Source organism: Plectropomus leopardus, chromosome 4 (genome assembly GCF_008729295.1).
Source record: "Plectropomus leopardus isolate mb chromosome 4, YSFRI_Pleo_2.0, whole genome shotgun sequence".
Classification (NCBI taxonomy): domain Eukaryota; kingdom Metazoa; phylum Chordata; class Actinopteri; order Perciformes; family Serranidae; genus Plectropomus; species Plectropomus leopardus.
This window is the reverse complement of record NC_056466.1, coordinates 20,026,409-20,042,250: the sequence shown is the minus strand read 5'-3', so window position 1 is coordinate 20,042,250 and position 15,842 is coordinate 20,026,409. Positions and strand designations below refer to the sequence as shown.

At 40.7% G+C, this 15,842-nt stretch overlaps 1 protein-coding gene across 1 annotated transcript in view; it reads left to right on the top strand.

Annotated features, from left to right (window-relative positions):
• Positions 1-15,842, top strand: part of LOC121941639 (collagen alpha-1(XI) chain-like) — a 54,167-nt gene that overhangs the window by 6,787 nt on the left and 31,538 nt on the right. Inside the window, 6 exon segments of the mRNA XM_042484465.1 lie at positions 834-933; positions 12,942-13,109; positions 13,228-13,319; positions 14,277-14,398; positions 14,549-14,711; positions 15,652-15,774. Coding sequence (XP_042340399.1) covers positions 834-933; positions 12,942-13,109; positions 13,228-13,319; positions 14,277-14,398; positions 14,549-14,711; positions 15,652-15,774 — 768 coding nt within the window.

Here is a 15,842-nt window from a genome sequence, read left to right as displayed (position 1 = left end):
GTTTATGAGAAACCAGAATATGCTTGATGGAATACTCTGAAAGAAATCTGGGTGCATATGGGGAATATTATTTGACTGATTTCTCATGCTCATGTAAACATCATATTCTGAATATGATTATAACCAGTCCATGTAATAACACCCAGTTTGACCAGCTACATTTTTGTTTAGTTGCGATGAAGTGTTGTTCAAGCGCTCTTTGCTTTGTGACATCGTCAAAAGCTTGTGTGTGCCTGTTACTTGCTGCAAAGCACCTTTAAAATGTCATTTAAAGATTGTATTAAGTCAAAAAATATCTGTCCTTTTATAGCTGTGCTCACATTGCACCACCTTTGCATTGCATCCCTGTGTGCTCAGCAATGCACAAAAAGCTTCAGCATCAGTTAGCTATGCCAGTTGTGGCAGCTTAGGTACTTGGCTCGGGAACCGGAGGATCGTCAGTTCAAGTCCTCATCTCTTAAGCCAAGGCACCAAACCCCCAACTGCACAGGGTGCCTGATCATTGGCAACCCCCCACTCTGACATCTCGCCACTTAATGCATGTGTATAGGTGCTGTCTGTGCATGTGTGTATTTTGGACCTATGTCTGTAACATGTAAATGACAGAGGGAAAAGATTGAATTTCCCCTCGAGGAGTCATAAATAATAAAGTCTGTCTTAATTAACAAAGAGCTACTACTTGGGTTCATGTCACTGGCCTCCATTGAAAATGCATTGTTGCTTGTTGCTGTGTTGCTAGTCGTGTGAGCACAGCATAACACACTATGGAATGGCCATGTTCCCTTTAGTGCCATCCTTTGTCATAATCACAACTGGATCTTTCTGTGAACTAGCATCCTGCTAGCCATCGCTCCAGCGAAGTGTTAGATGATAAACTGGATGACCTCTGGCCTCAGCTTCCAACAGGATATCAGGAGCCAGCAGAGGACTCTGGTGAGAGAGGGGAAGGAGGTGTTTGCTTTATGATCAATAAGGACTGATACAATGGTGGGAATATGACGTGCTGTCCCGTTTCTGCTCATCCTGCTCCACAAGGAGAATAAACAATCTGGATCACTGCTAAATGCCATGCAGAGTTGGCTGCAGAACAATGCTGCTTGTGTTTGGGAGATGCGACGATGCAGCCATGTGGCTGAGATCAACATGTAGCGCAGAAACTCCAACCACACCTGTAGTATTTAGAACGACTTTATTAAAAGACCAACACGTTGCGGCTTGTGGCCTTCATCAGTTATCCATTGGTGTGGTGTTGTACTTCCATGGTGAGTGCAGCTGAGAGTTGGAGAATATTGGAGAATCAGGAAAAGGGTTTTCTGGAGCAACTTCACCCACTTCCAGGATGCATGAAGAAGGTAGATGGTAGATTTTTTATTAGTCATTTTAAACAAAGTTTAAAACACAAAAGGGAGATGAATCAAAGGCATAGAAACTCCAGAAACACTTGCAGTATGTAGAACAACTTTATTAAAATACCAGTGTTTTTGCCCTCATCAGGTTCAAGCTATGTAAATAAACCATGATGCATGCCCCCAGTGATGCGAGAGATGGAATCTATCAGAGTTTGAAGCCCGTTTCGGGACACACAATCGCTGATGTCACCAATGACATCAATTAATTAACATAGTCTGCGGTAGATTTAGTTCGTAAAACAACAGAAGCAAAAAACCCCAAAACTACAGTTAAGTCAATCCAGAACCAGAAACCATGGATAACCAGATTCATCTGCAAACATGGACAATTATATAGCCGCAGCGTGTGTATGGTGCATATGTTTTTAGAGGATTTAGCCCTTTTACTGTTTTACAACTAACGATATTTATCTTTGTTACAGCCACGTTACAGCTGTCTAGAGTTTCTGTTATATTTCCTCCCAAGCCAGCTGATATGTATAACTAAAAGAAAACAACAAGAGCAGAATCTGACATGGCAACTCTGTCAAAAGAGAATAAGATGAAACAGAGACATGAAAAACCTAAACAATAAGTCAGATTATTGATATTGCTCAATAATTGAACTCATCACTCATCAATGTGTCAATTCACGTGTCCAGGAACATCATGGGAAACAAAAGAGATGGTGTCTGTTTATTTTCCATGTGTATTCAAGGAAGAACAAAATGATGGTAAAAGACAAAAAACAACAGTCAGATGACTGTCTGTGTTTGATGGTCTTGTCAGGTTGTTCTGTAGCCGACGGGGATACTGCTTCCCTCAGCTTACCACAACGTGCCTGCTCGGATGATGGATTTGGAAATATTTTGTGCAGTGATAGATGAGAGTAGTCCTTGTAACTGACAGTGTGAGCAGAATTGTTTAAACTAGGTTTTCAGGTCAGTTAGGGTGGTATGGAGTGAATGCGTTCCTCAGAGTAGACAAAACAGGAATCAAACTGATAACACAAACATGGCTAGAGATTTGGGCTGCAACAGTTTGTGGGCAGTGGTGCAGTTTGGTTGCTTTTTTTTTTTTTAGAGTGTGTAATTTTATGGTGCCAAATGTGTTTGGATGGAAAATGTGGCATTCAGCTGTGGAGAACATTTTGTTATTCTCCATCTTTGACATGTAAATAATGTTAGAGCTATCTGTGAGCTTATCTGTAGGGGAAATGGGGATCTGGATGTCTTTAATTCCTACACTTTGGTCCAGACTGAAAAACGTTTGGATGGATTGCCATGGCATTTTCTACAGACATTCATGATCCCCAGAGGATGAATCATGTACATATTTCCACCAAATTACCACAAAGATACAGTTTTTTTTTCAATTTTTGAAAAAAAAACTGTATCTTTGTGGTAATTTGGCTTCATGCGCCACCTAACAACTCTCATAGGAGTGCGCCCTGCCCCCTGCCCCCATGCTGCATCCAGGTTTTCTTAATACATCCATGAGACGAACGGTATTTTATGATGGTGTGTCGTTGCATTGCGCTATAAAAGGGGCAATAATATCAGAGTCCACCTGGGTGTCATATTTCCATTACTGCCGATCAGATCTGGAGCTGATAAATGCAAGTGAATACAAGTGCTGATTGCGATCTTCCCCATTAAATGCAAAAAAACCCCCCAAAAACATATGTTGGTGAATTTTCACTGTGAACTAAGTGATTCCCCAACTTGTCCGTCAGTGCCACCATCAGGGTTTTATTTGTGGTTTTAAGTAACATGTCTCAACTCCTCATCTATTGGATGTGTTGCCATGAAATGTTTGGCGGTAGACCCACAGCCTTGTTTTGATACTTCTTTGTGCCATTTATCAAACTTTTTCCTACATTGTGCCCCGCTGTAATTGAAGTCAGATTTTTCCTATTTTACAGAAAATACAGTTGACTCTGATGTAATGTCTCTGTTTAGCCTTCCCCAGTCCAATTAGAGAGCCATCCTCATTTGCTTAAAGCAAAACAAAAAAAGATTCTGCAGTGGGAATAGAATAATTAGAGCCACATTTAACACTGTCTGCATAAATATGAGACTTGAATATGTACAAAAGCTGTTAAATCATAGTTGTGGTGATTGTGAACTAATAATTAATGAGACAGATCTAATTGACAGACACTGGGAAGTTTTTTTACTTTGTTTTGCAGGGGCAGCCACTGACCTGCAGTTGGCTTCAAAAATATCATGTAGTGATGTAAGAATGAAGCCATTTAACCAGGATGGGTTTGTAGCTGCTTGTTTCTCTGGTATGGTGTCCAGTAACAGTTATTTCATCACTAGTAATGCTGATTGTTTCATGTAATCATTAAATGTTCTTCACTGCACTGCTTTGGGGTTTTTTTGCAAAGCGTTTTTAAATATATATTTTATCATGTGTCTTTGCAGCATATGATTTGCTTTTTCTTGCCCAGATGTTTCAGCCATTACTGCATATTATAAACTTGGCTTTGACACAGGAAGTGATGTGTTGCTCCATAAATCATTTTCTTTCATTAAGTAAAGCCAATTTGACGCAGGCTTGACTTCCAACTTAGGCACAGTCTGCACCAAAACTGGTATATTTAAAAATGTATCCTTTCTATGCGTTTTTGCCTTTTTAGCTCCCTAAAAAAAGGTGAAGATATTCAGAAACTCTGTTGATGTGTCGACAGGGAAAACAAAACATGGTTCTGTAACGTCAAGAGTGCGTGCTATTTTCTCCTTTGTGTGAGGGGTCACAAATGAGGCACGATTTTGTGCAACGGTGGATGTGGTCAAAATAGTGCTGATTCTAAACTTGTTAGCATGCCTTTGTAAACATTTACACATAAATGAACAGCCACTCTTTCACTATAGAGAGTAACAGACGTGTCAGGATGAGCCACAGCGGTTATTGCTTCAGGTAGCCGTTCAGTAATATTTCTCTCCAAGCTTCTGATTGGTCAAAGTCTTGTTTCCTCTTCTTTTTGTTCTTCTTTTTCTTTGTGTGATTTTAGGGTTCGGGTTGTATCGCTGCCTGTTGGTTTGGCATGCTCTTGGCAGCGCTTTCATTGTGTTTTTTAATTGTCAATTGGATGGAGGGTTTTTTAAAACAGTACTTGCTTTGACAGGATTTTTTTGAGAATGAAGGAGGGAAAAACCCAGTCTACAAAAATACCTGTGCGCATGTGGACTAGCCTTTATAATATTCCATACGGTACACAGAAAAAGTACAAAAAAAGCACATAATTAAAATACCACTGATACACTGAACTTTTAAGTTATTGGGAGTTTTTCTGCAAATGAAATATTGCACTTTTCCTTTTGGCATTGTAAGACTGTGTGCTATAAATTTGTCTTATGTTTAAAAACTAGCTCACTCTTTGTTCTCCAAAATCAAAGTCAGTGTATGATGCAATATCCAACAATAATAGAGCACACAGCCACAAAAAGCAATATGTAGCTGTCCGAGAAGAGTTGGAGCCCCGCGACTGACAAATATTGATGCAGTCTTTGATCTGTGTTTGAGACTAAGAGTGACTTTGTTGGAATGAAGCTCTTCGTTGTTCGTTTGGATCAAGAGGAGTCGAGATTACGACCGCTATGTTGGGACTTGAGTTGATGTGTAATTTCAACACCACAGATTCCTAGAAGGAGATAAGGAGCATGTCTGTCTGTCTGCGAGCTTCTTCTCCTCTATCACTTACATTGAAAATTCAGCTAAGTAAATGCACGTGTGTATGTATTGTATGCACAGACGTGTGTGTGTGTGTGTGTGTGTGTGTGTGTGTGTGTGTGTGCGTGCGTGCGTGCGTGCGCCCATCAGACAGCAGGAGAGACAATCCAGTGTGTTTCTTTGATCAGAGCCAGCTGAACTGGGAGGAAAGAAAACATATGGTCCTTCCATCCTATTCTTCCCTCTGCACTCCTTCTCCTCTCCTCTCTGGTTTTCATCTCCCTCTTTTTATCATTCTCCTGGTTTAGTCTCTGCGGAGTGGTGTCAGATGTTTGAGAGAGACATTCGAGAAAAGAAGTAGAAAGCGATAGTTAGCTGGAGAAAGAGTCAAAGAGGTAAAGGACTGTAATGACAGACTCCTGGGGCAAATCATCTGTGGGGGATCTGAACCCTGGTTTGGTGCGTGCGTGCGTGCGTGCGTGCGTGCGTGCGTGCGTGCGTGCGTGCGTGCGTGCGTGCGTGTGTGTGTCAGTGCAGTGTAGGAGGCTTGTTTCTGCAAAAGGCATGTTATTGCATTCTTCACCATTACTGAGTTAATGACAGACTAATCATAAACACGCACACGTTTAACCACACATGTACACCAAAAAAGAAAAAAGAAAAAAAAAACAGTCTTCATTCATACACACACAAACACATAAACACACAAACACAGACACACATCTGGTTTCCAGAAAATCCATAGTCTCTCCAATATGGTGCCTGTTAAGTTGTCTGTTTGTGTGTTGTTGGTGTCTGTGTCTGCTTCACTGACCCACTTGCTCGTGTGTCCAGCCCCCCTCTGTCCTTGGCCCTCACAGCAACTAGGGAAAAACTCCCCCCAAAAACCCCTTTAATGGGGTAAAAAAAATGGTAGAAGATAAACTGTCCATCCTTTCCAGGATAGTGCAATAGAATAAAATTACACTTGATGACAAAATGATACATAGGGAAGAAAGAGAGAAAGAGAGGGAGAGATGCATGCGACAACATTGTAATATGTACATAGTATTAGACAGAAAATGTAATAAATTTAATTTTTAATAGCATGTATATTACATTCAAACATAGTAGTTTATGTGTGTGGAATACAAAAATAGGACCTGAATGTTTGCACATGAAGAGAGAAGAGGAGAGGGGCTCAGTGTATTTTAGGAAGTCCCACGGCAGGCTGGGTCTATATCAGCCTAACTTAAAATGTATTATAGATGGATTTCTAATAAATAACGGGAGCGTCAACTTTACACTTTGCTGCCTAATTTTTTTTTTCATCTAGCATTTTTTGGCACATCTGCTTATCTCAATACTTACATCCATCAATCCACCCACCCATCTATCCTTCTATCCATTCATTCATCCATCCACCCATTAAATACATTTTTTGTCAATGTTATTACAGGGATGTTTCCCCCTACCAGTAACGTAACTCACATAAAAGTGCTCCCAGTAAGTTTCTCTCAGTGTGTTATATTTTGATAGACAGAGAAAGAGCACTGGTATCCAATTTGCAATGAGGTACCTAAATCAGTCTTGATAGAGAAAAAGCTGGATCAATATAATATGATAAACAGGGCCAAAGTTTTAATAATGAGGTAAACATATATAAAAAAAAAAATACACAGCTTCCTGCCATCCTGGATTTCTTTTTCAGGTCATCTGCTCCTCATACACTACTGCAAGTGTTTACATTATATATCCTACACTGCTAAATTAAGCTACATGCTAATGTTGGGGAAATGTGCAAACTTTGTTGCAGATGTCGCAAATGTCATATCATGTTCCTGCTGAAACATGTCCGGCGGTGTCTAGAAGCTTTTATTGGTGCTTTTTCACAGTGAAAAATGCATCCTCATAGAACGGTTTGTGTAATTTTCTGTGAAAATGCATAGTCAACAGTTAGTATGTTATCCTACAATTTAGTGCCCCATGAATGATGTTGTGTCCATTACACAAAGTAACATAATTAATGTAAAGTTACGGAGGTTAGGTTTAGGAAATTAAAGGTTTGGTTTAGGAAAAGAAGCATTGGCCGTACCTTAAAATGACTTCAAGTTCACACAGTTCTGAACACCCGTCTCCCAGTGAAAGTCCTGTGTTTTGTGACCGATCTAAAGCCCCAACATACATCCTCACAGACCGCTTGGGACCACTTCCTTCCTTCCTCCCATCATTGCATTGGTTGCATGATTGCTGCCTTCTAAAATATGTGGGTTATGCACAAATTACTAATTATTACTAATGATAACATGTGTATGTATAAATTTGGGTGCATTACTTTTTGTAGGAAAGCGTATAGTTTCGTTCCTGTACTGCAGCCTTGTATTGGGGAACTTTTTTTGCGTTCACCTAGTATGAATGTAAACAACATCAAAGCCCTTACTTTAAAGTCAGCACTTCAATAGATAATCCTGTATTATCAGAACTGATTTTTATAGATTTGACCATCATTTCTGATTTACGCTGAGATCTCAGAACACAGCCACATCTTTTTATCTGTCTGCTGTAGTTGAATACTTTCTCCCTGTTGTTGATCTTTGTGTTCAAACTGTGGTTGCTCTGCTTTATGTTGAGGCTTAAATTTGACAAGCTTTGCGTGTGTGTGCATGTTGATCATGGTGTCCCCTCACACTAAAGTGAAGAGCCTTGGGATAACAGCAGCAGCTGATGGAGACCAGAACTCCCCCTGTGTATGTATAGCCCAGTATATGCACAATATGTGTGTCCACTTTATGTGGATGTTGCGTTGCTCTTGTGCACACAAGAAATTAACAGCAAAGGGAAATATGCCCTGATGAGTTTGAGTGCATATAGAGTAAGAGCAGAGAGTTTCCATGTCTCGTCTTGTCCTCTGCTGCATTCAGATGTCAGATCATTTCTTGGTATGTACGACTGAAACCCCTCTTCTTGTACACACTGCTTATGAATGTCAGGAGCAGTGTTACCTTAAATCTCACTATGGCTCAAACATGTCTGAACACCAGGAGCTACCCTGTAGCCTGTTTATGGCTTTAAGAAAAGCACGTCAGCAGTTCGTCATGCTGACAACAGAAAACAACCAGAAAAATAAAACCACTATGCACTGTTATACTGTAATGTATACTGCAACAACAATCCATGCAGAGTCAATGAAGAGAAACAATATGTACACATTAAGCATCATGCACCTGTTTTAAAAGTGCTAAGTTAAAGTATTTTTTTTTATGGGAAAATACTTTTGATATGGAAAATAAAAAAATGGGTGGGAGGATTTTGGAGCCATAGTTTGACAGTACATTTTGTCTTACTGAAAGTCACATAAGAGGAATTACATGAGTTCTTGGCAGGATATGACTGACAGTTGATCAGACCTATAGAGGAGCAAAGAAGAGCAAAACAAAACACCACTCACAGACGAACAATAGGAGATGCAAACCAACAGACAGACAATGTGTCTGTTATGTTGTGAAAATTTAAAACTTTTGTTGGATGGTTTGCAATCCCACTTTCTTTGTTTTTATTAAAATTAAAATTAACCCCATGGATGGATATCACATTTATGTCGTGTGTGGATGTTAAATATGAAGCTGCAGTCAATTAGCTTAGTGTAGATAGAAACACTGGAAGCAGTGGTCACTGCCATGGATATATAGAGAGAACTGGATACAGTGTTGGAGGCAGGGTCCTGTTCATTCCTATAAAATTTGCTCAGTGGTGCATGAAGCTAAAAAAGCTCAACTGCTGTCTACAAAATTACCCGGTTGATTGGCACTGCTTCTGCACTGTGTGGCCATAGAGCAGCTGTACCAAAAACTACTACTGTCTACTTTGATTTTGCGCTCAGGTAACTTGAATAACACAATTCAATCGTGAAATTGTTTCAGTCGTACAATAAGTCATTTTGTGGGGGTTGTGTCACTCAAAAAAGAATGTATCCACAGATTTGCAGATGTCTTTTTTGCTATTCAAGTCAATGTAAAAATGTTCTTTTTGGACCACAGAGCATCACTTGACAAAATCCACTGTTTGGCCACAACAAAAAATGGCTTCAGAGCTAAGGCCCTGGTCACTGCGCCTGTCCAAGAAATAGTCCCCTTCATGTTCAAAATCACAGCTTTTTTTGCCACTTCAGTTTTTGTACCAATCAAAAAAAATATGTGAGTTCTGTTGAACTCTAGTGGTGCTGGTTGGTTGCTGGTTGGAACTGAGATGTAGAAAATATTAAAATACATAATGAAAGCCAACACACCACCAACACAAAATGTAGTTTCACCTGTACAACTGTACTGCAGAATTTAATCAACACACAAACAGCTGCATCAGTAGTAGGTAGACTGATTTTTTTTTTTTTTTTTTTTTTGAACCGATACCAATTATAATTAGTTAATGAGACAGAAAACCGATATTTGGAAGCAATATGCATTTACAATAACAATGAAAACTTTTCTGTCAGTATTTAGAATTTGTTAAAAGCTTTGTTAAAATGTATTTGACAAATGTTCAGTCAAAACTGAGACTTTCAACATTAAATACAGCAAGTTCCCAGCAATTTTTTTTAGAAAGCCAAGTAAAATTTTAAAATAATTGATAAATAAATAAAAATAGCTCCCAGATTTAGTAACAGTTCCTCCGAAGCTGAAGCTCTCTTTGTACTTTCTAATTTTAATGGCAATCATTAAACTAAAACTCCAGTACGGATAACAGGTCGGGGCTTTGTCAGGGTTTCCTTTTCCACACATGAAGCACAGAACAGGAGATTGTCTTTGTCAGAAGCGTTCTCACCTAATGGAAATACTCTGTTTGGCTTTTGCAACAGTTGATACCTGTGTAGAGCGTCCAGGAGGCAGGACGTGACGCAGATTACACTTTGGTCACGTAATCGGTTCATCGTTTATTCATAAACAAGAGTCTCTTGCCATTTCTTGAATTTGTGTGATGATTTTGACCATTACTAACAGATGTTCCCAAATCTTGTCATCTCTCCTGTTAGACATTTTTGTTGCCCTCTTTGTGTATACGACCATTCTACTTCACCCTCGGATGTTTGTGTTTTTTCTGCTCATCAACACGGCCACTTGCTCGCGGTGAATCCAGACAATAACCTGCTCTTTTCACACATGGGCTCAATCAGACCTGGGAAGCTGCTGGGGTAAAGTCCATTTAATCCAACTGGTCCAACTAATCCAGACATTTGCGTCCTCACATAAAGCTCCTCTGGGTTATGTCGAGATAATTTCAGGTTTACAGTGCATGTGTGAAAGAGGCTTATGTTTTGAGTTGAAGCTGCAGTGAGCAATCAGAGCACAAATCCCTGAAAGCAAATGTCAACATTTTACAGACGTTTCTCAGCTCATAAAGCTCCAAAAATAATTTGGAGTTTTAAGGGTGCAGTATTAGCTGTACCAGTAGATAATATCATGGCCTGTCCACTGAAGACAGATAACAATATGACAGAATGCCGGCAGGCCGGCTGGCAGACAGACAGACGGAAAAACAGATGGACAAGAGAAAAAAAACTAAAGGGCAACAAATACATCTGGCGCTCAGACTCAAATATTATGCCAACCTAGCATGTGCATGCACGTGTGTGTGTATGTGGCTGCGTGTGTTGAAAGGTGCAAAGCAGATGGAGGGTTTACGTAAGCCCCAGAAATACGTGTGAAAAGGAGCCACACCAGTAGAGGCATGCCCTCCTTTCCCCTACCATCTATTATTTCTTCTAGTCTCCCTCTTTCCCCCCTTCTCTCCCTTTTCACTTTCAATATGTTGCTCATTTCTCTGCTGTCTCTCCCCCAGTCTCATCTTTTACATCCCATCTTTTTTTGCTTAGTGCATCTCACAGATCTCTGCGACCATTGTGTCCGCAGTGTTCAAAAGAATGTGGGCGTGCATATGATATGCATTTCGGCATAAGCTGCAACTCTGACCACATATTGCCTTTAGAAATGTCTCTTTTGCCTTCTGTGTTTCAGTGTGTGTGTCTGCTCTTGAGCTGAATCATCATCAAAACACATGTATTCTTTATTGCCCCCTGGTATTAGTCTTTATTGTGGGATGTTGCATGTGTCGGTGCCAAGATGGGCGTTATCATGTGATTACACCAAGCTTCTGCAAAAAGTATGTCACCTAGAAAGAGAAAGAGAGAGAGAGAAAGACAAACAAAAAGCAAATGGTCTGACTGATAAAGTATTTAATTAGGTTGTTGACAAGGTAGGTTAATTATAGGGCCGCCATCACCCACATGTCTCAGAGGTAACATCAAACAAAAGAGCGTAGTTAGTTTGTTTGTGTATTTTTTTTATGTTCATCCTCAGCGAGTCAGTTATTGGGTAGGAAATGCAAAGTGGGTCCACTAGAGCATGTTTGCTGAAAACAACTGCCTGCTTAGCTGGAAAAGACGTTAATACGAGAATGTTTTAAGACAGAAATCTCAAACAGAAAAAAAGCTCTCTCAACTATGTGATACATTGTTAATATAAACAATATTGATTGGTGCAGCTTGAAAAACAAGTGAATCTTATCAAACATAGTCAACAATTTTATCACAGTCATTAGTCAGTGAGTAAAGTATGTTCAACTGAAGGTATCCATAGCACACTGGATAAAAAATAATGGACGTAGCCACCAAGACATCACAAGTAACCATATTTGAATGAGAGTGAGGAGCTGTGGAGAAGCAAGGGTTGGTTTTGTCTAATAAAAGGGCCGCGATAGCAAATGTATGATTGTGCAGTCTTACAGGGTGGTGGCTCTTCCTAAGCCTCTTAGTGCTAGCCTGGTGTATCTCTCACCTTCTTCTCCACTTCAGCAGGGAGAAAAGGCTGTTTGTGTAGTTGGGCTCTCCTGGACTTATTTTTTGAGCACCTGGTGTAAACATCCTTTAGGCAAACCACTCTTTTCAGGGCCTTGCAGTCTTGTTGTGCTTGTGCTGTTTCCATACGAGGTAGTGATGCTCTCTGTCAGGAGGCTCTCGATGGTGAAGACCTATAAATTCCTCAGTATTTGAGCATTTGAGGTAAAACTGTCTCTGCCTCGTTTTCTCACCACCACGGAGGCAATATGCAGTGCCCAGGTCAGGCCCTCACTGAGGTGGATACAAAGGTACTTAAAACTATCCACTCTCTCCACAGAGGACCCATTGACATCAATGGGGCTTAGTTCCTTCCCTAATTCTTCCCAACGTCCACAATCCTTAGTCTTGCTGACATTCAGGTGAAGGTTATTGTCCTGACCCCACCGTGTCAGGTCCTCTTCTACCTTCAAACAGGCTTTTTCATTTTCATACAGGCCCTCTGATTCCCAAGACTTTATTTTTTCCCTTAATATTGGTTCCAAACATGCATCTTCCCTATTTGGTATTACTGAGTTTAAAAAAAAAACAGTCATATATTGAAAAAGTTTTGTCAGTGGCCAAACTTATGACTCTCCCTCTCTAATTAATATCTTGAGTTAAAACATACTTTAAGTGGCTTTTAAGTTTAACTTTCTTGTTAGTTGTTTGAAGTGTGATGGTGAGTGTGTTTCTTTGTTTTCTGTTCATGACAAAGGGTGACTGACATTGGGCTCCCACAGGTGCTCAGTAAAGCTGGGGTAGGGGCAGAAGGCTAGCCAAGACAGCGCTGGCCAAAGGCACATTTTTTGCTGCTGCAGCGTAAGTTTAGCCATGTCGAATGTCACGAAGCAGAACAAATCACTGCTTGCCAGCGGGTGATTCTGGAGAGACCTCTGCAGGTCACTTTTTAGGCCTAAAAGGGCAATAACCTTGCCTTTAGTTTTTCACGTTCTTAAACCTTGAATAATGTGCAATAGAAGACCAAGAGATCAACTCTCTCAGTCAGACTGTTTGTTGTCTCTTTGCAGCCAATCCTATTGATGTCCTGAAGGTCCTGGAGCTGTCGGAGGACATGGAAGGCGTTTCATTGGAGTCAGGACTGTGTACCAGCAGGCAGGGACGAGAGGAGACGGACCTCTCCTATAAGATCGATAAAAAAATTCAACTGAGCGCTCCCACCAGTCAACTCTTCCCTGGTACATTTGAATAAACCTCTGTGTGAGCTTACATGATGCAGTTAATAACCAAGTGTGGCTATGAATATATCTGACCATTGAGAGCCTGTGCCCTAATGTGTGTGTGACTTCTCGCCAGATTCGCCATTCCCTATGAACTTCTCAGTGATGACAACAGTCAGAGCTGTGAGAGGCTCACAGGTCTTTCTCCTCTCACTTTACGACTCGCAGGTACGCATCACACATGCCGAAACCAAACTTTTCCTTCATGCTGATTGTTTAACAGCTATACTTTCTGTCACTTGGCATATTGTCTTTTTTGACTGTGTCTGCCAAACTTTTTTTTAAATAACAAAAGTAATTATTTTCCTTTTAATCATGAAATTTAGCAAACTTATCCAGCATACTGAAATGCAACACTGACTCTTTCAACCACGCACTCTGCAGGACTCCTGACGGGTCAGCATCACAGGTTGTCCTCAAAATGGGAATATGTTTAGCCAGGTTTGCTGAATTTTGTTCAATTTACCAAAAAATGTTTGCCAAATCGTGATGAAGACTTCACACTGATATTAAGTTTATGTGTAAATATTATGTAAATGGACTATCCAGGGTCGAAAATTAGCACCTGCCAAACGCCAAATACGAGTACATTTTCCATATGGCAAGTAAATCTCGCGTCTCAGTGGTGCCGAAACTGACTTTCTCAAGCGCTCATCTGGATCATCAGCTACAAGAAGGTCATAAAAAATTGACATGGAAGCTCTGTGGTTTGAATCAAACTCTTTATTGTCCACATTGTTAACAGCAGCACATTACAACCTCTTTTCCTTCCTTTTATGATTAAAGCCTTATTAATAAGTTACTAACTCAATAAAAGGTATATATGACACAAAAGGCAGGTGAGTCAAAAAGTTAATACTGGTTGTGAGTTTGTGTTTGGCCTGGGTAAATTGTTAGGCTGAAGCCTTTTGGGATAAATAAAGTTGTCTGAAGTCTGATTAGTCAATGGCCACATCCCCATTAAACCAAATAACATACAGTGTATTCCAAATTTAAAGAACCTGTGTACACGTGCTGAAAATTGTCACCATTTGTTTTTCTTTGTAGTTGTCTGGCATGAAAACAACATCTTTCCTTTCCCATTATCATTTTATCCAGTCACCCCTCTGTCCTTCTGTCTCTCAGGGCACACAGCAGCTGGGTTTGGAGATCGGCCGTTCTCCTGTCTTCCTGTACGAGAACCACGAGGGTCAGCCACCTCCAGAACTTTACCCCACCTTTAGAAAGATCAACCTGGCTGATGGCAAGTGGGTAACGACACACACACACACACACACACACACACTTGCATACTTTTGTGTTTGCATTCAAATTTTGACAAAATCTTCACACACAAAAAAACTCACAAAAGAAACGTCGGGAAACAAACGAATTTCTTCTTCTCTTCTTCCTGCCAGGTGGCACAGAGTAGCTTACAGTGTGGAGGGCCAGTCAGTGACTCTCTACCTGGACTGTGTCAAGCTGGACACCCTGGACCTGCTCAGAGGTCACCACCCACATGTCAGCATCGATGGGGTCACTGTGTTTGGAACACGACTGCTGGACGAAGACGTATTTGAGGTGTGTGCATCTACTGCGTGTTAATGTGTGTTATGTAATAAGATATGGATCGGGGTAACTGACTGGTGAAACTGTCACACCATGTTAAGTGTTAAAATCATTTGGCTTTTGTCAAAACTAATTAAAAAAAACTTGGCCAAAAATACAAAGAATGAGAACACACAATGAGTCCCTTGTGTGTGGTGAGGAAGTGTCTCTGCTTGTTGCTGCTTGTTGCTTTTATCCATCAAATGAATAAACATAAAGGCTGTCTCCTTGCACTGCCCTCCTGTGGCCGTGATCATGTACTGCACTTTTACCTCCGCTCCAAACCTCGAGTGCTGGAACTTTACAAAGCTGCAGATGATTTAAATGTTTGCAAAGATCAAACCTGGCAGATAATGGGGCTTGTAGATCCTCTATAGCTCATTACTAGTTATTGCGGAAATTAAAACAGTTCTATTGAAGCTGCTTCACAATAAGCACTGGAAAAATCTGCAGCTGTGTAAAACTTTTTATGAGTTGTGTTTCTGTTGTGTCCTCAGCAGTGTCAGGGCAGTTTGACAGATCCCAAGTGTGAACTTTGACCTTTGCTTTCGGTTCAGTGTCAGGTGGTCCATCTGTTTAACTGAAAGATGCCCAGCCCTTCTTTGGCTTGGATGCTCTTGCATGTGTATGGATGTGTGAAATGGAGCGAGAGGGAGTGCGTGTGCGTCTGTGGATGTGCTGGCAACACTTGAGACTGAAGCTCTGGAGACGATTAACTGCAGAGCAACGATAAAATCAGCCCGTTAAGTCACTTTGATCTGACTAAATGAACACATACAGTCAGAGATAGAGACATGGGAGACAGATGCATGGGACATGTTATGCATGTAATTAATGGCATATTGTACAGTGAGGAGCAGTGACATCATGTGCATTCCTTGTGTGTTTTTATTTGTGTGTTATTGTGACACAGGGAGAGATCCAGCAGCTGCTGATTGTCAATGACCCCAGGGCAGCAGAGACGTACTGTCAGGACTACATCCCAGACTGTGACGCACCTTTGCCTTACAACACCATATTAGTGGAGGCTGAGGAGGTAAGCCCACTTCTTACAGCCAATCACAGAGGGCAGAGAGAGTCAGCTTGTACACACAAAGAGCAGTG